The 24,585-nt window shown below is 38.4% G+C and overlaps 1 protein-coding gene across 3 annotated transcripts in view; it reads left to right on the top strand.

The window, feature by feature from the left end:
• PPP1R21 (protein phosphatase 1 regulatory subunit 21) overlaps nt 1-21,376 on the top strand; it is a gene marked incomplete at both ends in the record, with an annotated part of 34,916 nt that extends 13,540 nt beyond the window's left edge. The window contains 14 exons of one of the 3 annotated variants that reach the window (XM_081997391.1): nt 499-648; nt 3,639-3,740; nt 3,841-3,929; nt 5,993-6,129; nt 7,127-7,219; nt 9,070-9,197; nt 9,576-9,728; nt 11,716-11,808; nt 12,981-13,214; nt 14,644-14,676; nt 15,900-16,016; nt 16,941-17,039; nt 19,110-19,238; nt 21,347-21,376. In XM_081997391.1, coding sequence (XP_081853517.1) covers nt 499-648; nt 3,639-3,740; nt 3,841-3,929; nt 5,993-6,129; nt 7,127-7,219; nt 9,070-9,197; nt 9,576-9,728; nt 11,716-11,808; nt 12,981-13,214; nt 14,644-14,676; nt 15,900-16,016; nt 16,941-17,039; nt 19,110-19,238; nt 21,347-21,376 — 1,587 coding nt within the window. The remainder of the gene's footprint in view (nt 1-498; nt 649-3,638; nt 3,741-3,840; nt 3,930-5,992; nt 6,130-7,126; nt 7,220-9,069; nt 9,198-9,575; nt 9,729-11,715; nt 11,809-12,980; nt 13,215-14,643; nt 14,677-15,899; nt 16,017-16,940; nt 17,040-19,109; nt 19,239-21,346) is intronic. The other 2 variants (XM_081997392.1, XM_081997393.1) reach the window with 2 other exon arrangements.
• Between the last annotated feature and the right edge of the window lie 3,209 nt (nt 21,377-24,585).

Here is a 24,585-nt window from a genome sequence, read left to right on the forward strand (position 1 = left end):
ACTGGTTAGAGAAGAAGACACCTTTTATTCTGGGAGAAAAATCTAATTGGTTTTTACTAATTAAAGTTAAGTTTTCTTACAACCGGGTGTTAAAAATTTCTCATTATCACCACAGTGAAAGAACTGAGCTGTTGTCAGCAATTAGTCTGTTGGTCTTTACAAATCTTAATTTCAAAGATGGTTTCTGTAATTGTACTACTAACCTCTTAGTGTTGTTGTGGCCTGTAGTTTGAGAAATGCAGCAAAGGCAAAGCGTCATCTATTGTATGAAATAAAAACATACTTTGTCATCATAGAAAGACATGCCCTTCTGAGCGGCATTGTAGTTTATGAATAAACTTTAAAAATGAAGTTAAAGGTAACTGCTGTGATGTATTTTAGGCTGAACTAGTAACCAGAAGGAAATTGTTGATAGCAATTTTTTTTATCCAGCAATAGAATTTTTCTCATTTAAATAGGTACATGTCAAATATAATAATTTTATAACTGTCTTCACAGCTGAAGTTGCGAGACCTTGCTGGCCAGGCACTGGCTTTTGTTCAAGAACTTGTAACAGCTCTTTTGAACTTCCATACATACACTGAGCAGAAGGTACAGATCTTTCCCATTGATTCTGCAACAGACACTATATCACCGTTAAATCAGAAGGTAAAGCTTACAGATTTCAGCTACAAGTATGTTCAGTTATGTAGTATTTTGAGTGAATAATCTGTCATGCAAACTTCTGCCACCTTTACTGGAATGCTGTGAGTGTGTTCCTGAGAGGTAGCTTCTCCTGCATGAGAGATCTTTTCTATTGGGTGAATTCTCTGAATGTGCTCTGCTACAAGAGCAATATGACAGTCGAATCAAAGTTTTACGTGCTAAATTTGGCATTTGGCAAAGGTTCAGCTAACTATTTTAAAATATGTAAATATTGCACTGCTAAACAGATGATTGTCTTAATGCACTGGGGCATGGGAGATGTTGAGACAGAAGGTCTTGTGTTTAAAGTATTTAACTAACATGAAATAAACTGCATGTAAGGTTGGTTTATGAAGGAGAGAACTTTGATTCTGTTCCCATGTCAAAAACCCAATTTATAATCTGATTTTGGGCTATTTGTGTAAAGACCTTTCCTGTAAGTGTTCTGAAGCTTCAAGTCTGTAAAGCATGTGGAAATTATTACAAGAAACATGACCTCCCTCTTTCCGTGCAACTCCATTGGAAGACTTTTCTGAGAGTATCATTCAGAGCTGTTAAGCTGCATCTTTTGATTTCTTTCTTTCTTTCTATGCCATGAAGAATGGAAAAGAACTTCGTGCACAAGGATTTGCATGGTGATGCGTATACGTGTACTTTGGAATAAAACTGCCTTAACATCAGAGTTGTTGACTTCATAGTGCAAGTGAATCTGTGTGCATTTAAATTGCTGGATGACAGTATGTTCTGATTCAGCTTGTAGGGCTTGGACTTAAGCTACCGAGTTGGACGTGGTTTGCATTCATCAAACAGCTGCAATGCATGTAGTGGCAATGTTAATGATCACAAAACTTTCCTGTTCTTGGGAGGACCTCCTTTAATGTCTTTGCAGGCAACAAGTATGCTTGTGAAGATGTTTTATCCACCAGAGAAATCGCGCTCTATTTGCCTTCTCGGTTGTTTCAACTATTTGAATCAAAAATACACTTTAACAGAGGTTCTGTGTAGATCTTGGTTTGAGAACATTTTCTTGCTCCTGCCACCAAATGTTCCCAAAATAGCACATCCTTCTTGTGAAAAACACGAGGCTTTGTCATCTTCCAAATTCTTTGGGGCAGGCACTGTGTCTCCTTGTTTGAAGTTTGAGTGTGGTGATCAGATTCTATAGACAGTGCTGCAGTTTACATGCAGGGAATAAAATCAGGTTTCTTAGACATCACTTGTCATGCATTTTTTTTCTTAATGTCCTAGTTAACACTTTTTTGCTTTTCAGCAGAGAAGTGCTTTCACACAGCTGAAACATGCAACTTAATCAGAACTGTAATTTGATTCTCCTTTTCTATAATTGACTCTGATTCAAGTTCAGACTTTGTTTGTTTTCATAATTATGGCTCTTGTAGTCTACCCCATTGTATATTCATGACCTAATTGCCTCAGTTCATGCCACCTCTCAGGGCTTTTACCATGAATTTCCAGCAGTGAAGCATCTTTTATCGCTCACTGAAGCTGCTGTTGCTCCTGTATTTTTGAGTAATTTATCTGTTTGCTTGGCAAGTGTTCTCACTGTGATCTTGGCTCCTCCACTGGGTGGTTCAAAAACCTCCCCTTAAATGTGGTAGAGGAAACGAGACAAGTGTCAGGTAGTGACTTAGCACACTTGCACTGATTTATTTTTCCCCAACTCCAGGTCTTGTCTGGCGCTTTCGAGCTATTTTCCCCACCAGACACTCAAAGTAGATGTGGACAATTCCCTTCCAGGTTCAAGTATTCCTTTTCTCTTTAAGTATTGGATTGCTGGGTTCTGCTGGGTCTTCAGCATCATGCCACATAACTCCAGTCCTCTCTCTTGCAACACAAGTCAGGAGCATTCTGCATGTTTTATTTCTTCCTCCTTAGATTTAGGAGTTTTCCCTAATTCCATCCAGATTTGTACATGCATGAATGAGAGCTTGGCATCTCTCTCTTCTTGTTAACACTGTGTTACTGCACCATAATAATAATAAAAAAATATTAAAATTTCTCATACCCTGTTTGCCTGGGATCTTTAGCTACATTGTGGTATAAATAATCAAAGGTGAAGGTTTCTTTCTTTGGGGTAAAAGAAAAACCAAGATCACTTTTGACTGCCGATGTCAATCTGTGGAAAGAGCTTTTTGTAATACTGTGGCATCGAAATTGAAAGCTCATGGTACTGTTACTCTTAAATATAATCAAAATGTAAACACCTTTGTTCTTAGGTATACTTTTTTTGAAAGAGAAATTAGCCATAACATTTACTTTAGCGGTTTTTCATAAAGTCCGGCAGTTCTGTAAAGTCAAAGTTTCATAATTGCCCAAACCTGTCATAGTTGAAAGTAGGAATTCTCCCTTTGATTAGTTACAGCTCCATCCTTTGCATTGGCATAAGCATGCTTTGACCCATGTTGCAAACTGGACTAGAAACAGAAAGACTAAAATGTATCTCTCTTGCTCTCAGTTTTAAGTCTGTTTAGTTCTTGCACAAATGTTTGTGCTTGTGCGCAGGGCAAGGGCTGATAGGTGAACAACAGCAGGGAGAAAGGTAGGATAGTTTCTTTTGGTGGCTTAATGGATGCATGGATCTAGCCTTAATTTGATAGAGTTGAGCAAGGAAAGCAAGGATGTTTATACTCAAAAAACAGGGGTTTGGTGTGCTCTGCATGGCAATTAAAGAGGATGGGGTGCTGTGGCAAAGCCCTAGATGGCATTTTGCCTGGACTTCCTTTGTCTTCACTGTTTCTCACTTCCCCCCAAGGTCTGTGTGTGCACCCTGTCGAGGAGGTGGCTGTACATCACTTGAGTGTTATAGCTTATTATTAACGTTCTGGGCATCACTTAAGATGACAGGTGCTATGTTAAATTGCACTGTTCAATCATTAACTTGCAGCAGTTTGCAAGGGCTTTTGGCAAGCACCAGTTTAAAATCTCTCTGTGCTCAGTTCTCACAGTATCTTCATGAAAATGCTTTGTATGTTCGCCCTCTGGAGGAAGGAATGCTTCACTTGTTTGAGAGTATTACAGAAGATACTGTGACAGTCCTGGTAAGATTTCTTAGATTAAGATACTAAAATTTTCTTTTAGTATTGACAAAGATTTTTATTTACAGAGCACAAATATTTAATGTGTTGTTTTTCCTTCCAGGAAACAGCTGTGAAATTGAAGACCTTCTCAGAACATTTAGCTTCATACTTATGCTTTTTAAGAAAGATTCTTCCTTACCAGTTAAAAAGGTACTTTTAATAGATTAAATTAAAAGGGCACTAAGTGTCAGATGAGCAGCATTGGCAACATCTACAACTCAAATATTAAGTCAACCCTTAAAGCACCTTGACTTAAAAGGTGGAAATTTTTTCTTTGCCTGCTGGTTTTTGAGCCTATACAATCACAGAACAGTTTGGGTTGGAAGGGTCATTTAAAGGTCATCTAGTCCAACCCCCCTGCAATGAGCAGGGACATCTTCAACTAGGTCAGGTTGCTCAGAGCCCTGTCCAACCTGGCCTGGAATGTTTCCAGGGATGGGGCATCTACGCCTTTCTGGGCAACCTGTACCAGTGTTTTATCACCCTCATTATAAAAAATGTCTTCCTCATATCTACTCTGAATCTACCATATTTTAGTTTAAAACCATTACATCTCATCCTATCGCAACAGGCCGTGCTAAAAAGTCTGTCCCCATCTTTATTATAAGCCCCCTTTTAAGTACTGGAAGGCTGCAGTAAGGTCTCCCTGGAGCCTTCTCTTCTCCAGGCTGAACAACCCCAACTCTCTCAGCCTGTCCTCACAGGGGAGGTGTTCCAGCCCTCTGATCATTGTTGTGCCCTCCTCTACACCCACTACAACAGGTCCATGTCTTTCCTGTGCTGAGGGCTCCAGAGCTGGACGCAGGATTCCAGGTGGGGTCTCACCAGAGCGGAGTAGAGGGGCAGAATCACCTCCCTCGACCTGCTGGCCACACTTCTTTTGATGCAGCCCAGGATACAGTTGGCCTTCTGGGCTGTGAGCGCACACTGCCAGCTTGTGTCCAGCTTTTCATCCACCAGTACCCCCAAGTCCTCAGCAGAGCTGCTCTCAATCCCTCCATCCCCCAGCCTGTACTGATACCGGGGGTTGCCCCAACCCAGGTGCAGGACCTTGCCCTTGGCCTTGTTGAACCTCATGAAGTTCACATGGGTCCCATTCCTGGAGCTTGTCCAGGTCCCTCTGGATGGCATCTTGTCCCTCAGGTGTGTCAGGCGCTCCACTCAGCTTGGTGTCGTCTGCAAACTTGCTGAGGGTGCCCTCGATCCCAATGTCTGTGTCATTGATGAAGATATTAAAGAGTGCTGGTCGAAATACAGACCCCTGATGGACACCACTTGTCACCGATCTCCATCTGGACATTGAGCTGTTGACCGCTACCTTCTGGAGGCGACCATCCAACCAATTCCTCGTCCACCCATCAAATCCATCACTCTCCAATTTAGAGAGAAGGATGTTGTGGGGGACCATGTCAAAGACCTTACAAAAGTCCAGATAGATAACATCGGTAGCTCTTCCCTTGTCCACTGATGTAGTCACTCCATCACAGAAGGTCACTAGGTTAGGTTATGCATGTTTTTTTTCAGCTGGGCATTAGAGCTAAAAACATGTTTTTTTAAAGCCTTTTTTTCTCCCTCACGGATCAGACTTTAATGACAGCTGCACAGAATTTTAATGTTTCTGAATGTTACTTTATAGCACTGATACTATTCAGGTATGATACACCAAAACTGTTAATCTTCAGACAGGCTCAAGAAATTATTTATTATGCAGTAAATATAGCAGTGTAGTAAAACTTGGCCAGACGCACATCCCTTCTGCAGTGAAAATCTTTGTTCCCAAGTCGATCAAAGGGAGGTGAATTATTAGTGCAAAGGACTGCTTAAAAAGAGGGTTTTTTTTTTCTTCTTAAGGAAGAAGAAAAAGCTTTTTTTGTGCCTTCATTGTACCTCTTCTGCTCCTTAAGAAGCAAAAGATAAATTATTTGTAGTAGAGGAAAAAGTCTTTAAACTGATGTAATCGGTTCCTTGCTGTGGGTGTAAGCTCTTCCTGGCTTGTGACTGAGGCTCCTAAGAGTGAGAATAGTACATGCACACAGTAATTTTCATGTATTGCTAAGTTACTCTGATACGTTAACCTTTCTAACATAAAATCCTAGTCTGTTGTTGCTTTGGGCTGGGGATGTAGAGAATACTCATCTGCTCCAAAACTCACAAACTTGTTTTCTTAAGATAATTGCTCACTTTTTAAAAAAAAAAAATTCATATATTCCTAGTTTGGAAGAAGAGTGTGAGTCTTCTCTTTGCACAGCTGCTTTAAGAACTAGAAATATGGAGCTCCACAGAGACATGAAAAGGTTGACTGCAGTCTTTGAGAAGCTGCATACGTACGTTAGTCTTCTTGCATTACCAAGTAAGTGCCAGTTTTGGCTTGGTTACATTGCATTTGGAAGGTACTAGTTTTCCTTTTCGACCAGTGTTCATTTTTTTTGTTTTGTTTTGGGTGTGTGTGTGTTTTTTAAACCGTACACACACACACAAAATGCCACTTCTATGATAGAGGAAAACAAGATTAACACTACTCTACGTACAGTCTAAACTATGGGGCAAGTGAGTTCTGCAGTATGCCATGTCATACTGGACTCTCTTTTATCCAGGCTGGGAGACCGAGTGAGCTGTAGGGTGTTTCTTTAATGCTGCACACTCTTTCCTCTGGATAGATATGGACATAATGCAGGCTTTCAAATGACCAAGCAGTCACATGTACCGCATTTTAGATAGTCATAGTTAACTGTAGAGGAGAAGAAATGACTGTAGTTTTTTATAGTGTGGTTGACAGTATGTTTTTTGTCATCTCTTAATCATGAAATTGTTAATAAACTACATTTATTGCTAATTATCACTTCCAGCTTCTCCCGTTCCCAAGATTATTAAACTGTAACTCTCATGGTAATGACTAAATAAAATCAGGTAAAACCTTTGTGTGTAGGTGTGTGGGGAAACTATCTCCAAATGCATACTGTAAATAAGAGGAAACAGCTATTGTATAGCCTCAGGTTATTTCAGTCTTTACTCCTTAGAAGGACCCAGATGGTCCTTCCTATAGCAGTGAGCATGTAAATCTTTTTGCATGCGTAATTGCTTTTTGAGACTGAAACAGCTGATATTTGTAAAATCTGAATGAAATTTAGGAAACTTGGAAGTCTTTTACTTGCCTACTCTGGCAAAATTTGGTGTATATACATTTGATATTGAGGGGGAAATGTAAATAAATGAATCTGCTTGTGATTCTCATACTCCATGCAAATGTTTCTAGTAGGTGGAAATTGGATTATTCTCAAAGCTAACTATTTTCAGTCATGGTCAAATCTTAGTGTTGGTTTGTTTTCCTTTCTACATGGGACTCTTAGGTACAAAACCAGAAGGACTACTTAGGACAAATTACAACTTGGTGTTTACAAACATTGCTGCAAGTCTTCATGGATTTCATGATATTTTAAAAGGTGAGAGCACAGGAATATTGTTACGTTTCGGCTCTGCTGCTTTTTTTTTAACATAGCACACGTACTCTCTCTGTAAGAATGTTGAATGTATAATATGTGATAAATCTGGTTTGTTTTGCCTTTACAAACTCAGATAAGAAACTAAACCTACTAACTATTTGTTTTGGACATGCATGCATGTTTTTTCCCTCCTCTATTCTGTTAGCTTTGTTCTTCCAAGTTGCTGAAATATTTAATAGTGGCGCTCTAGATCTTCCTGAGTAGTATCACTTCCTGAACTTCATTGCTGTAGTGGAACTAGCATACAGAATGGAATGCCATTAAATGTACATACTCTCCCCTGCTTATGTACTTTTGACCTAGTACCTGCCTTCAAAGTGGAGTTTTTCCTCATCGTTTTTAGGTTGATTACTATTTTTAACAAGAATACGTAACCAAAGCTTACGAAGAAGTCTGTGTTCTTTTTGAAACTTAACTTCCTACTTGAAAATGGCTTACCTTTCTTTTATCAGAAGAACATGGATATGTTACATTTTCAGTGAAGTAATGTTCAGTTAACGCTCAGGGAGTTTTAAAACACTGATGTTTATGTATATCCTAGAATTTCTGTACCATGTAACTATTCCTAGGGAGAAAATAATCCATACAGGTGAATAGTTTTCATGCTAGTCAGCTGTTTAAACATTAAGCTTTTATAATTCTAAGCAAAATTGCGTTTCTTTGTTTCTTTTAGTTATAACATCAGTAACACACCCCATTTTGCAGAGTCCCTGTTTTAAAAAAAGAAAGATTACATTAGAGATTGTACCTCAAACAGAATGAGACACTAAACCAAGAGTTTTGTAGCATGGATAAGTTTATTGATAAATACCGTCTACCTCTTAATATAGTTACTATAATATAAAATCAATCAAATAGAAGCAAAGTACTGAAGAAAACTGTCAGTAGAGTTCATTAGCTAGCAACAGAAATGTTGTGCTTAACATCTCAGGCTCCCATACTCCAGAATGCTTGATTTGTCACTTCTCTTTTTTCCCTTCCCAACCCAAACTAATTTCCAACTGTTTAAGCTTGCCTTAGGTTATGACTTCTGGTGGTGATGACTTGGGTTTTCTCCATTCTGTAGCAATAGTACTTTATTATAAAGTAGGTGTAAAATGTTCACTTGTCAAAAAATTACTTATTTTCAATTAGGCGGAGTTGAAAATGTTTATTCTTACTGATAAATACTTGAGTGTTTAAATTTTGGTGCCATTGAAATTAATTAGTATATTTAAGCTAAAATGTTTTTGTGAATGACTTGTAAAAGGTTTTGTGGGGTTTTTTTCTTCCTCTGTGAAGACTGTTGTGATAATTTTGCCTGAAAAAATTTTAGAATAAGGGAAGTAGCATTCTAAGCTTCTCTAGTCTTTTAGATTTGCTCTGACAAAATTGAAATATTCTTCCCTTAAGTCATGTAAGCTTAACACTCACATATTGAACATGACTAAAAATTCTACTTTTAAGTGTCCTGATATAAACACATGGGAAGTATACGTGTGAAATGAAGTGCTAGTTCAGTGTGAGCTTGGATCCCCTGTACAGCTATGATTTTTGGAATACAGAGTACATTTAAGTATACACCTTTATTCTGGCTTGTGTAACAAGCATAATGTCTATTCTTTATGATCACAAACAGTTGTCAAAGGCATTACACTGAAGAACTAAGAGTATCTGGACTAAACTTTTATACAACTTATTTAAAAAGGGGAGAAGCATTCAAAGCCTGAGGTCAGAAGCTGAATTTGAAAATGGTTGCTGAAACAGACAAAAATTGTAATTTGACATAAATGTGTCTTTTCTTTTTCTAGATATTTCCAAGCATTACAGTCAGAAAGCTACTTTAGAACAAGATGTTCCAACTGCCACACAGAAACTCATAACTACAAATGACTGTATTTTATCCTCTGTTGTGGCTTTAACAAATGGAGTGGGCAAGGTAATGGATATTTTTGTTTCAATACAATACCCTAACTTGTGCAAGTTGTGATTTTTTTTTTTTTTTTTAAATCTTTGAATGATTTGGAAAATCTACATGTGGTGCTGATATCAATAATCTATACTATCAGGTTTGTTCTAAGGTATTTTCAGGCTACTAGTTAAAAGCAGCTGAATAGGTGATAAAAGCAGATACTGTGGAGAGGATGCTTGGTGTTAGTAAGGTCTATGTTATGTGGAAGAGCCTGTACCTTTTTTGAAATTCTTGTTGTGAAGTCCAGTTTCACTAAATACTTGTCTTTCTCTTGAAAAACTAATTGCTCTCATTAATCTTTCTGGCCAACTTAATTCAAAAAGTGACTCTTCTTGATATGTCTAGATTGCCTCGTTCTTTAGCAACAACTTGGATCACTTCACTACTTCATTGAGCTATGGCCCTAAAGGAGGAACAGAGTTCATCAGCCCTCTTTCAGCTGAGTGTATGCTGCAGTACAAGAAAAAGGCGGTTGCTTACATGAAGTCTTTGAAGAAGGTTTGTTTAGTTCGTGTACTTGCACAGAGAAAACACAGTTCTGTTGGTAGTTGGTTATGCTACTCTATATATTCTCTATAAAGAGAATACAATCTAAGGCTTTTCAATATTTGGAATGGATGAGATTTTCTGAGAATCTTTGACTGAGGAAATGGAACCCTTAGAGTATCACAGAATCACTAGGTTGGAAAGGACCTTTAAGATCATCAAGTCCAACCATTAATCCAGCGCCACCATGTCCCCTAAACCATGTCCTGAAGCGCCACATCCACACGTTTTTTGAACACTTCCAGAGATGGCGACTCCACCACCTCCCTGGGCAGCCTGTTCCAATGCCTGACCACCCTCTAGTGAAGAAATTTTTCCTAATATCCAATCTAAACCTCCCCTGACGCAACTTGAGGCCATTTCCTCTTGTCCTGTCACTAGTTACTTGGGAGGAGACACCAACACCCTCGTCGCCACAACCCCCTTTCAGGTAGTTGTAGAGAGCGATAAGGTCTCCTCTCAGCCTTCTCTTCTCCAGACTAAACAACCCCAGTTCCCTCAGCCGCTCCTCATAAGACTTGTGCTCCAGACCCCTCACCAGCTTTGTTGCCCTTCTCTGGACACGCTCCAGCACCTCAACATCCTTCTTGCAGTGAGGGGCCCAAAACTGAACACAGTATTCAAGGTGCGGCCTCACCAGTGCCGAGTACAGGGGCACGATCACTTCCCTGCTCCTGCTGGCCACACTATTCCTGATACAGGCCAGGATGCTGTTGGCCTTCTTGGCCACCTGGGCACACTGCCGGCTCATATTCAGCCGGCTGTCAACCAGCACCCCCAGGTCCCTTTCTGCTGGGCTGCTCTCCAGCAACTCCTCCCCAAGCCTGTAGTGTTGCATGGGGTTGTTGTGACCAAAGGGCAGGACCCTGCACTTGGCCTTATTAAACCTCATACAGCTGGCCTCTGCCCATCGATCCAGCCTGTCCAGATCCCTCTGCAGAGCCCTCCTACCCTCCAGCAGATCAACACTCCCACTCAACCTGGTGTCATCTGCAGACTTACTGAGGGAGCACTCAATTCCCTCATCCAGATCATCAATAAAGATATTGAATAAGACCGGCCCCAGAACCGAGCTCTGGGGAACACCGCTTGTGACCGGCCGCCAGCCGGATTTAACGCCGTTCACCACAACTCTCTGGGCTCGGCCATCCAGCCAGTTCCTCACCCAGCGAAGAGTAAACCCGTCTAAGCCACGAGCCGCCAGTTTCTCCAGGAGAATGCTGTGGGAGACGCTGTCAAAGGCTTTACTAAAGTCCAGGTAGACAACGTCCACAGCCTTTCCCTCATCCATTAGGCGGGTCAATAAGCATTAGTAGTAATGCTATTGAAAAATTTAGAGAGCATAGTTGCTCTTACAACTGAGGGTATGTGCCAGTTCTGCCGTTACCCATTTCCACTAATTATTTCTGTGCCAAGATGCCAAGGAGAAGGGAGTAGCTGCTTATTTAAATTTCCTCCCATATTCACCAGAAATATGAGTGAATGACATCATATTCTTATACTTCTATTCACTGGAAGACAGTAGAGAGCAGCAGCAAAAAAAAGAAAGCAGCTGAAAAGGAGGTACACTGGAGAAAATGTGCTGAACCAAAGGATTGAACACTGCCAGATCTCCCTGTTGTCTCTGATAAAATTAACAATTAAGTGATGGTGTGCTTAACAGTTATTAAATCAGTTTACTGCAATGTCTTTAAAGTGGACCTTAAGATGCATTTCATCAGTAGTTAACACCTGAAGTTTTCTGAGTGCTTTTTAATCAGGTGTGCATTTTGGGGCAGTATTTTTTTGTGAGCTCAAACAATTTTTCTACTGTCTGGTAAACACTTGGTAGATATTTTTTCTTTAGTAAAGTAAGGAGGGCAATAAGAAAAATAATTGTACAATACATATTCTGATCTTCTGTGAAACATGTTTTGAGGTTTCTTTTATCCTTCTGCAGCCCTGTGCAGATTCAGTGCCTTATGAAGAGGCTTTAGCCAATCGCAGGGTTCTTCTGAGTTCCACAGAAAGTAGAGAAGGTCTTGCACAACAGGTATTCTGGTATAAATTTTACTAACATATATGATAGTGTATTTTATAAAGGTAAAGTAGTATCAAATAATCTCCATATATTTATGTGTGTGGCTGTTTGTAAGTATATGTGCGTTTACTGAAGCTTAAAATTAGACTGCAGATGTCTTGTAGAGTTTTGAACATAAAACTTATCCTTGTGAGGCTGCGTTATCCAAGACTTGTACATTCTGCAGGTACAGGAGGCCATGTAGTTACAAGAGAGAGGATTATGCCATTGATCTCTTAATTTATAAATACAGGAAGTCAGGCAATCTTTAATAATTCAAATAAATGCAAAAAAAAAGACAAGAATAAGGCATACTGAAGAATTAATTTGTAACGTTATGTAATGTTTTGAGTGCTTTTTTGGACTATGCGGGATTTATTAGCACTGGTCAAGAACAATGATTTTTCTTTGCAGTTAGAGTCTAGTAATAGATTACAGTTTATCATTCTTGCAGTATGCATATGTTTGTTTCTTGTGGGGAGGAGGTGAGGCAGAGGGAGGTTAAATGGTATTTAAAAAGCCTACACAGTTTGCCCATCTCCTTATATGAATGAGACTAATACTAAAACTTCTTTATTAGCTTGAATGCTTAGGTCACTGTCATTGAGCTTTTACAGAAGAGAGAGACTTCAGTAGATCTTTTTTTGTAGTGGCCAGTATTCAAGTGTATTAGTAGGGGTGAGATGAATTTCAACAGAAATGTGTGGAGTGATATGATATGTACTGTTCTGTAGTTGATTTTGTATCTGGACAAGGGGGTTCCTCTGTGTGAAGTGGGGCAGCTGGGAGGGAAGAGATTGCTTGTCTTTCTAGCATAGAACAAGACAATGCTAGTGCCAGGCACACACCTTTCAAGTTTTCATAAAATTCTTCCCTGCTTTGATTTTTCACCTAATACGAAGTTGCCAGTTCTATGAGCTGGAACTTTGTGATGCACATTTTAGACTAATTAGATAACACGGTCATTTTTGACATATGACCACAGTTAAGCATACAGCCTGAATCTGTAGTTGTTTACCTGCTGCATTATTCATTAGCTCACTTATGTAATGGTTTAAAATAACACTGTCTTCAAACGTTTCCTGTGTGGGGCTTTTTTCCCCCTTGTGTTCAGTAACCTGGACTGTAAAATTTCCTCCCTAAAGGTCCAGCAGAGTTTGGAGAAAATTGCAAAACTTGAACAAGAAAAAGAACACTGGATGTTGGAGGCCCAGCTAGCTAAAATAAAGCTAGAGAAAGAAAACCAAAAACTGAAGAACTCTCTTAGTGGACATTTAACTGAAACTATACAAGAGCGTCCTGTTTTGCCAAATGTGTCTGAACAAAAGAAGGAAACTACAGAAAAGAGTCTGAGGGAACCTATTAAGAGTACTAGTCTGGTAAGTGACCTTTTTCCTTCAATAAAGAAAAATCCACTTTCTTTAGTAGTAGTAGTGTTTGATCAGTGGAACACTAATAATGAAAGCTTTTTGACTGTGAAATGCATTCACACTTGGGCTCCTTGTATTTGCAAAGCTGCTTGCTAATGCTTTCTGCAGAGCTTAGAATTTTTTGGATTTTGAGACTTTGTTCACTGTCTTTAGTATCAATGGAGATATTTTTGTAGTTCTGTACTTTTATGACTGAGGGGCAAATAATAGGTACTTCTAGATTTTTCTGACTATGTAGTTAGGAAGCCTTGCAAGACATATATATCTCAGGTCATCTCTGAGTTTCCAGTACTTTTTTCATCTCCAGGTATGTTAAAGCGAACAGAAGTAGGTAATTAGTATTTTTAAATGAGTTATAAGACATTACAGGTCAGTTTACTATAGGTTAATTTCAACATCAAGAAGCTATTCAAGCTTTCAGTGTTCTATGGAGCACTAAGTTTTGGATATGGAATGCATTCTGTCCTTGCTCTTCTATGTTGGTAAATTTTTTTTTTCCTGTTTATTACTAGTATTTAAAAGGGGTTGGCCTTTGCTCTGAATTAACACTTCTGAAGTGCTATTAACAGGGGTGTCATCTGTAAGAAATAGTCTCCTCAGCTCAGCACTCAATAGAATTCTTTTTTTTGTTTTTCCCTCCCCACTTTCCTGCTCCAGGATAAAAATGACCAGTGGATTGTTTTGAAATTCTCAACTTTGAAGTAAACTGGCATCTTAAGTTTTTAATCCTGTATTTGATCCGTTAGGAGTTTGAGCTTTTTCTAGCCACAATGCTTAATGTAACTCACAGGTCAACATAGTGTATAATATTTCATATAAACCTAAACCTCTAGTCCTGCTGAGGTTGGGGAAAAGACCCTCTGGTTCTTCCATGAAACTTGTTATTGGCATACAACTCTCTGCTAGAGTTCTGTCAGTGCTTCACACTGAACTGTCAATGTAATTTACTAGTCAAAGTGGAAAGAAAGGAATTCAGAAGATACTTAAGAAATCCAAGTTGGCTTTCCTTACTTTTAAACTTGAAAAGTAATGTTTCAATGTACTAATGTACCTCTGAATTAATTTCATGTAATCAAGCAGTTGCATAATCGTATAGGCTAACTGCATGTTGTTGCTTTTATTGCTTTTTCTCTGTGTACATTGTAAGGCAAAGGATATATTTGGAAAATTGGTGTCAGCTTTAATTCTGTTCAAGGCATTCATTTATGTTATTACCCTTGTATGTGTTACAGGTGGAATTACTTAAATTTGGTTTGTTTTAACTGTTGCAAGATCTTTTTAATTTTAAAGTCCCTCTATGACTGAAGCCGAAATGACTTGCAGCTGTGGTATCTATTTTTGCAGTTCTCACTTAAGTGTATTTTCTTCCTTGTTCTAGATTGGAATGCTGACTGTAACTACTGATAATGAAAAGGTAATCTGTTTTAAACATTATCAAAGTACATCTGGTAAATACTTCAATTCTGATTTGTTAAACTTATTCCAAAGGTCTAATTACCAAGAAGACTGTAGTGTAATGGCATGAGTCACCCATGTATCATGAGACACTCTATACTGTATTTTCAAGTTTATGAAATCCATGTATTTCTTAATTGTCTTCTGTTTAGTGAACTGTTATTTTTTATTCATGTAAGCAGTGTGAGCTGTAGTCCAGGTCTGCTTTCTGTAATTTGAGGAAAGCATTGGTCTGTTTGTACTTCAGTAACCCTAACTGCATTCCAAGCCTCAATTCTTAGCTCTTGAGGAAAGGCTCAAGCCACAAAAAAGCCACTGACTGTAGTGCCTGGTGTTCAATATTTAAGTACAGGCTATCCCAAACCAGAGGTCACACCAAAAGAAGCTTCGAACCAGCTGTCAGACTGAATGTTAACTCCTTATTTAGCACTGCTGTAGCGTAACTCTTGCCCCAGCAGGGACTTAGAGTAAGATTCAGTGCTTTCCCTTTTCTGATACTGCAGGGAACTGACGTGTATTTTACTTTACTCCTCCCTTTTCTTGTGAAGGTATGATTAAAAAGGGGTGGGGGCCAGATAATAACTGATAAAAGTTCTTAAAAGCTACTGCAGAGTGCTGAACTTGAAGGTAATGACAAGTCATGTGAAAGCTGCCTGTAGTGGTTTCTCTGTAACTTTCAGTAAACTGGTGAGATGTGAGGTGGTGTTTTTTTTCTTCTTTTTTTTCCTTTAAAGTTCAAATGCCTAAAGATTTTAAACTTCTGGACCACGCAACATTAGAAGTAGTTCTGATTGTTGTGATCTTCTGAAATTTAGTTATGCGAAGGAATTCTTCCTTGTTGGGAAAAGCCAGTAAGTTTTTATGTAGATGAAAGTAGTCCTCTTTCTGCAGTGGATTTTCATCGTCATCAGAGACTTGTAAGAAGTTAGCTTCATTTAACATATCATCTTCAGTCAGCTCTTTGTCCTTTAAGGAAGTCTGGCATTGAGTCACCATCAGAGTGACAAATTGTAGAGTGACCTGCTGTAATTTGTCTGCTGTGTTTGGGGAATTTAATGCTTTTGGGTAGAGCAGCTAGGCCTCAGGAGGGAAGAAGTTAGTATAGAGGACAATGTTGTGATGCATGTATTCAGTCTACTAAATTTAAATATTTATCTGCTTAAATTTTTGCTTTGCCAGGCTCCAGATGTTGAGTCTCGTGAAGACCTGATAAAAAACCACTATATGGCAAGGATAGCAGAACTTACATCTCATCTGCAGCTTGCTGACAGTAAATCAGTACACTTTCATGCTGAGGTGAGCATGCAGGCAGTGTCTGAAAACAGTAAATCCCTTTCTAAACTTTGCACAGGCAAGTGTTGTGACAGTGCCTTTAAATATATAGAACGTAATGTTTCATGAAAATCTGTTCCTGGAATATGTTTTTTGGTTGTGGTCTAGTATGCATAAAAATAGATACTGTAGAAAGACTTTTTAAAATAAATCCTTTGGTAGCCTTGTCTCGGGTGTATTTAGTATAATGTGATCATGTATAGGCTTGTTCATATAAGCTGAAGCAGCTGGCTTTAGTTACCAAGCTAGTTTTGACTTAATTTTGAATGACATCAGCATCACTTTAAGATTATTTGAGTGTATCATGAAGTGATGAAAACAGCTCTCCTTTGAGAAATTGGTTCTTAGGTATAAGTTATACTTAACTTCAAGAATTAACAAAACAAATCATTGTATCTATGGTTTCCTGTTTTCATTTAAAATCATGAGGTAATTTTCTTGAAAGTAGTGGCCGCTTCAGTTTGTGTAATTAACTGATGTGGAATATACGAAAGCTCCAGGTTGACAGAGCAACTCCTCTTAAATATTTTTTAATGGTAGATGACATAGTATGGAGGAACCATCTTTCTCTGATATTTGAGCAATATATGAAGTGAGTTGTTTGTGATGCTTTTTACTTACGAAATATTTCCTAGTATTTATGCGAAAAATATGATATTTAGAGGATTGGCAATATGGTAATTCTGTAAAATGAAACAAAAATATAATGTTAATTATTACATTACCTTTGCTTTTTAAAATGTGCACAAGCTCTGACTAAGTTTCTTGAAATCTAAGGATTACAGAAAGATGGAAATATCCTGAGCAATCAGTTAAAGATGGCACAAGGCAATACTCTGGAACTAACTTTCCTCCCTTCTACCCTTCCTGTCCTGTTCTGATTGACAGTGTCGAGCACTTGCTAAAAGACTGTCTTTAGCAGAGAAGTCCAAGGAAACGCTTGCAGAAGAGTTGAAACTAGCTAGTCAAAACACCAGTAGATTACAGGCAAGTAAAATGTTATATAATAGGTGCATTTTGTAATCGTGTGTAAGGGGAAGTTGGAGGAGAAAAATTACAACAATTGAGCATGGTCATGCTTTTACTAGGTCCTTAGTTATGTGATGTAAAAACTTTAATGGTACGTAGAGAGGAGACTTAAATAATGTACTTAAATCCCACGTATAAAGTTGAAGTGGAACATGCTTGCAAGGAAAGGTTATAGTAGCCAAGCCTGTGTTTTAGCACATTTGATGTCAAGGCTTTTTATGAAAATCGGGGGGGGGGGGGGGTGGAATATGTCAAAAGGCATGGTTGTGTGGCTGATTTCAGATGATACACCAAATTCTTAATCCCTTCTAGCACCTGGGACTGAAAGTCTTAGAAATGCCAGGGTGGTTTTTTTGAGCTGGATAGCTTAACATTAAGCAAAAATAACTTTGGGGTAATCTTTGAGAAGCTGTTGTTAACAATAGATAATAAACTGTTACACCAGACATCCTGTGAATGTCCTATCCCTTTGTCCTTGCCCTCCACATAGCTGAGAAGGGAGCCAATAGTAAAATACAGTATATATAAATATTCAGTTCATAAATGCCGTCATGTTTTCTTTATATTAGTTCATATCTTTATTGCTCACCTGTCTGAGATGGTGCGTACCTAAAATGCTCAATACAAGCAGTGAATATAATGGTATACATGTAAAAGAATTGTTCAAAAACACACGGTGCTCTTTGGATTTGTTCCTTTAACAAATTCCACAATCAATATCAAACTCAGCACAAGATGATAATCTCCAATTACATATTAAACTTGCTAAGAAAAGATAGCAGGCACACCATTTGTACGTTTAGTAGTCTGCATGATATTGAATCATAGAATTGTTTAGGTTGGAAGGGTCCTCTGAAGGTAATCTGGTCCCCTCCTTTGGTCAGAGCAGAGAGAGTTCAGATCAAGCTGTTGAATCGGGAATTTCCTGTACAGCCATGCTGGTCTTCTGCCACAATTGCTCCACTTCCTAAACATTGGACTGTTCCTTGCTCTGTCCTTGATCATTCAGCTTTCCTGGGCCCCTTTAACTTCCAGGGCAGTTTTATCTGGCATATTGCCAAGCAGACCTTGAAAAAGCCAAAATCTACTCTTCTTAAATCTAGGGTTGCTGTAATTCTACTATTCATCTTGCTTGCTTCCCTCAGGATCTTAAATTCCACTAACTCATGGTTGCTGCAGCCAAGGCTACCATTGGCTTTCACATCCCTGACCAGCTTTTCCATATTTGTGAGTAACAGGTCGATCAGAGAGCATCTCCTAGGCCTATTGATCACTGGTATCGAGAAGTTCTTTACCACACTCAAGAGAACTCCTGAATTGCTTGTGTTCCACCTTGTTGCCCTTCCAGGAGATGTCAGAGTAGTTAAAATCCCTCATGAGGATCAGGGTCTGGGGTTGGGAGATTTTTGTCTGCTTGTAGCAGATGCCCACCATATCGCCCTTGTTCTCTGATCCCTAACTATGAGATCTTAATTGTCTTCAAACCACTTCTTCACATAAAGCATGATTTCTTCTCTTTTCTCCTGTCCTTCCTAAAGTGTCTGTAACCCTTCATTGCTGCGTTCTAGTCATGCACGCTATCCCACCAGGTCGCTCTAATCCCAGAGAGTTCATAGCTCTGCAACTGCATGTGGATTGCTGATTCCTTCAGCTTTGTATGCCATGTATGTTCATGTACAGGCTGCACTCTAAGCCTATAAACTTGACTTGTTTCTTGGCTGGAAGCAGTGTTGGGAAAATTAGCTGTTAGTCTTTTATGTAAGCCATAAAAAAGTGGGGGAAAACAAAGTGTAAAGGAAACAGAGCAAAAATAAGGGGAACAGACCATGCATGAGACTTCAGGTAAAAGAAAAATAGCTATTGACTTTCTTTCATAAAGTGTTTTTTGGTTTTTTCTCCAATTATTTAGCTTAATTGCACACATTCAGCATCAAAAGTGTAGCTTACGAAGTGGAGATGGACGTTGGCTGCTTTGCCAGTTGACACTAATATTGAGCAAAGGCTTCTGGTTATTCTTTTTTCCCTTAGGATGAACTGATGACGACAAAGAGAAGTTACGAGGATCAGTTAAGTATGATGAGTGACCATCTCTGCAGTATGAATGAAACCTTAACTAAACAAAGGGAAGAAATTGATACACTAAAGATGACTAGTAAGGTAAGCTTCCAGGTGTTGACACTAGGCATTGCCTGCAGGTTTGAGGTCTATAGGTTGCATTTGGCATTCCTGCAGCACTACCCTTTAACAAACCAATTCATAAGCTATAGTTCTTATTGTTGGCCAGTTGGAAAGAAAACTCCAAGCCTGGTCCTGCACATTTTGGTGAAGCAAAATTCTTGCAAAACATATATGTGGGAAAGAACAAACACTTTATGTCACTAAATCACTGTGATTAGATCACTGTGTTCAGTTTTGGGCCCCTCACTACAAGAAGGATGCTGAGGTGCTTGAACATGTCCAAAGAAGGGCAACAAAGCTGGTGAGGGGTCTGGGGCACAAGTCTTAGGAGGAGCAGCTGAGGGAACTGGGCTTGTTCAGTCTGGAGAAGAGGAGGCTGAGGGGAGACCTTATCGCTCTCTACAGCTACCTGAAAGTGGGTTGTGGTGAGGTGGGTGTTGGTCTCTTCTCCCAAGTAACTACTGATAGGATGAGAGGAAATGGCCTCAAGTTGCGCCAGGGGAGGTTTAGATTGGATATTAGGAAAACTTTCTTCACCGAGAGGGTGGTCAGGCGTTGGAACAGGCGGCCCAGGGTTGGAGTCATCAGCTCTGGAAGTGTTCAAAAAACGTGTGGATGTGGCGCTGCAGGACATGGTTTAGGGGTTTAGGGGACATGGTGGCATTGGGTTAATGGTTGGACTTGATGATCTTGAAGGTCCTTTCCAACCTTAGAAAAAAACAGGGGGGGGGGGGAGGAAGTTGCCACTTACATTTTTCTGTGAACTGAAAATAAACACTTAAATCCTTTTCCAAGCAAGGAGTCTACCCATTTATCAGAAACAAGTTTTTGACTTAATGTTAATGATGAAAAATACAGAGGTGTGCTGCTTCAAACAGTCAGTGATTAGACCGTGGTATATCTTACTCTGATGATTCTGGGGAGAAACAGATGTTGTGAAGGCCTTTACCCTTCACTCATCTCGCTGTGACACTAATAAACTAGCATTATTCTTCTTAATTGTGTAATGCATGGGAGCAGGTTTCACTGAAGGGTTAAAAAAAATATTTTAAAAGTCCATGTTTTGATTAAAGGTCCCATGGTGGTGATTTTTATTTTTTAGAGTAAACTCTTCCCCGCCATGTATATAGAATGGTTCTTCAGATATCGGAGTGTTTTGACTTGGCATTGTAATATTTAAAATTATTTTCTGGTGTATAAGCTCTTGTGTTTTTAGAGGGAAGCTCTTGGCTGCATACTGACCATAGTGCTTTATATGTTTTCATAAAATGCTTTCTGGAATTTTTCACTTGTCATATTTTTAAGACTTGAAGGGGTACTCTGTAAGGAGGTAGTTCAGAATCTCACAACAGTAGACACATATTTTCAAATGTTACCAAATGTAGAAGGCGATTCGGTTGAAATCAAAACGATGCAGTTAAAGCCATTATCACTTGGAGAGAGTTGTTGGTTATATTAAAAACAAATGTTATCTTAAGGAAATAGAAAGACAGAGAATTGCCAGCGAGTAACTATTGCACAAAAGTTTATTTTAAGCTACACATTTTCTTTGTGGAACTGTTGGAAGTCAAATGTGAGTTGGTTGGCTGTAGAACAAATTTTTTTCTAAACTAGGAATATTCTGCATAGACAGTTAAATTTGTTATGGAATAAAATGATAGTGTGGGGGATTGATTTTAATTTGAAGCAATTATCCTATAAGGTTGGTATTTTAAACATCACTTAAGGGTAAATTATGATTTGACTTGCCTTCGCTGCCCTTACAGTATTAGTGGTGTTAATACAATTGAGTGTCTTGGGACATGAAACCTGTGGAAAAGACATTTGAGTCGATTGAAGTAAGGTGCTGCTGTTCTTGTTTGGAATATCTGGTACTTTCCTCTGTTATGCCTGTAAAGATAAAGGGATTTTCAGAGCAAGCAGTTACAGACTTCCATTATTAAAAACCTATAGATTGTTTATTTTCAGTTTGACTGTGCTGCTTTGTTTGCTGTAGGCATAAATTATCAGATGTCAGGTTTTATATGTTATCTATCTAGATTTTCTTATCTGAATTGTATGTTCTGTTGACTTGTTTCTTGTTGCAGGGAAATTCTAAAAAGAACAAAAATCGATAGCTTACGGCTAACCAGCTGTCTTCGGAAGCTGCTGCTGCACAGGATGGAGATAGTGAATGTTCATTGTCCAATTCCTGTTTCTTCCAGGAAGCAGAGGGTGGTATTGGGTCTAGTAAAAACTGATTTGTTGTTGTAAATGGCTTTAAAATATTTAGAACTTGTAACAGATAAAACAGAACTTAATGTTGTCTCTAAACCAGGAAATACACACTCTGTGGATAATTTATATAGTAATTACCTTCAGTTTTTACTGTGCACTTTTTAAAACCAGGTTTTAATTTCATGTAATAACTTCAGATTTTGTATATTTTCAAATATGATTATGCATTAACAAATTTGGATCAGTGCAGTAGTTGTCTATTTAAATTGTCAACATGCATACATTCCTTTACTTGTTAATAACAGTTTAAAAATCAGTTTTGAGACATTTTTGGCCATGCAAGCTGTGCAGTTACTGTAAATGTAGTATTCATGTTCTCAGCCCTCTTGAATTAATTGGAATTGTGGCTTTAAATGATTTCTATAAATTCACACAAGTAAATGGGATCATTATTGTATTTTAGACTGCAATAGTGGAAACTTCTGCTGCTTGATTTTGGCACTTTGGATTTTGAAGTAAAGAGCACAAATAGCTGAATTGGGATTCTTCTGTGAAATTGCTTTAAGCCCTTACTTAGGCATTTTGTTTACACATCCATGTATATAAACTGGTTGAAGTAGCTGTTTAAAGCTAGAGGAAATTGTGATCGTAATTTGCCCCAAAAGAATGAAACAATAAGTGTGTAGAATAGATCAGCTTACTGTGCTCTCTTACAGTAAAGAAGAGTATGAAATATGTAGAAGATTTTAAACACTGAATCTGCAAAAAGTCTTCATGGAATTAAGTCCTGATGGATTCACTGGGGGGATGCACATGACTTTTCCTGTGTTTTGGGAAGTTTGTGAACTTTAGGCCTTTCCTAAGATTGATTTTTTTTTTTTTTAAGTGAAGTCTAATACCACGAGTTTTCATAGCATATTTTTTATGTTGTTATTAATCGGATGCTGTGGTGCTCCACACTTTACACTGATCTTCTGTTCCATAATTTGCATTATGGCACTTATTGGTCCCATAAGGGTTTACTCTGATATCAGCTGTGTTGATATGTATTATTAATATGTAATAATAAAATCAACTACATGAAACCAGCTTGACTTTTTTTCTTAATTCTGGTTATACCTAGGTTGCCCAGTGTAGTATTGCAGTGAGGTGTTAATGGCTATTCCCAGTGAGGTGAACTTAATTAGACCAGTCCAGTTACTTTTAGTAGTGCTTCTCTTTGTTTTAGCCAGGCTGCATTTCTGTACCTAATGCTGCAGTGTGCAAAGTACATTGAGTCCACGTTAGCATTTCTCACCTTCTTGTCTGCTCAAAGGCAAACAAGGATCTGAACTGTATTGATCGCAACTGTGGAACTGTTCTGATACAGTTTTTCCTTTTAATGACAAAATGGCTGCAGTCATGAATCTGGGGAGTAGGGAGAGGAGATGGGGAGAGCCTGCGTGGTTTCTTACTAGCATCATGTTGAATTAAAAACTACACAGTGGTGCTAATGAGGGTTGGGAAGTGTTTACTTTCTCTCTAGCTATTTTATGATGGTTCAACTGTTTCAGTTAGTGTTGGAAGCTAATTGCTCTTCCAATTGTTTTGAAGCTGCCTTTTCTGAGGACCTTCATCTTGCAGTGAAGGTACTAATTCATTATCTCTTTTTTAATTCTCTGAATCAAATGGCTGAACTTGTTACTGATGCTACTTCCCATAGGTGTCTGCATTCAGAAAAAAGTTTTGCTTATGCCATTTTTGAACAGGCCTAGGTAAAAATAGGTTTTTGAAGATTGCGTGTTTAAAAATGTGCATTAAAAAGTTAAATGTATTTGTTATCTGAAACTGGTTTTACAACAGAGTATAGCCCCAACATCAAAACTGGCATTTGTATAGAATGTATAGGCATTTACATACCAACGTACATCAGTTTACCAGCATTTTTCCCTTGCTGCACCTATTTGGAAATGTATTTGGGTGTCCCCCTCACCGATCAGTAGTAAACATGCTCAGGAAGAGACAACTTTGATCACTCAGGATGCCTTCAGTTTTTCAAAGAAATGTTTTCAAGTAAGTTCCAGACAATCGTAAACTGTCAATACACAAAAATAGAATATTGGGGGGGGAAAAAAAAAAGGTATTTTAGATACCGTTACAGTAATGCTGTGAAGGGGCATAGCATATTATGTTTAACTCGGTGGCATTGGAACAAGTGGAAAGGCCCAACTAGCTAGTGCTTATCTGTTAACCTGTTAGTTCTGAATCAGTTTCTGAATATCTCAAATGCTCTTAGATACCTAAATTGTTACTGAACAATGCTATGCTATTAAAAAGCTGAAAACTGTCTTCAACACTGCAGTGAAGAATTCATCTTTGAGGCAATGTTTTCCAGAAATATGAATTTGAACTATTTTGTCTATATGAAATGGTCTGTGCAGATTATTATGGAATGCACAAAATTTGTGCAAAGAAATTGTACTAATACTGGAATTAATGTTCAAAAATTTACAGTGTGAATACTTGACTTCAAGTATTACAGTGTGAATACTTGATTAATCAGGAAATTAATGACAAACTGTTGTAAAAGTGGGAAAATCTGTAGAACAATACAGTGTGAAACCAGTGAAAACCATATCCTAATGGTAGTTAATTTTTTTAATGGACAGTTCATTGAAACATACAATTTTTTAAAGCATCTTTCAAGTGCTTAATTTCTCCATAATGTTGGGCACCTCATTGAATAATCTCATAAATAACTGACCAGTTCAGATAACAGCACTATTTCCTATTAATGGTTTTAACTGGATCTTCAGAAATTCTTTATGAACTTTGTTTTAAACCTATGCTAACGCTTTCAAAGATTTCAAAATGTTTAGCTATCCTAGTTTTCTGAAAATGCATTTCCAGTAATTATTCTGTGCGTTCAAACTAAATATTTGCTATAAGGAAGAATGAATTTAACTTCAAGATTGCCCTCTTGAGAACTACTGCTTCACAAGTTTTGAAAGTATGCATGACATACTTTCAAATAGCCAAACTTTCAATAGCTAAATCCATTGGCTATTTTAAAAGGCCTTAAGCTCTTACAGGTCAGAGGTTTCCCTGGCCGAAAGGTTAACTTCTAAAA

The sequence above is a fragment of the Phaethon aethereus genome, assembly GCF_964289735.1.
Source record: "Phaethon aethereus genome assembly, chromosome: 3".
Lineage (NCBI taxonomy): Eukaryota > Metazoa > Chordata > Aves > Phaethontiformes > Phaethontidae > Phaethon > Phaethon aethereus.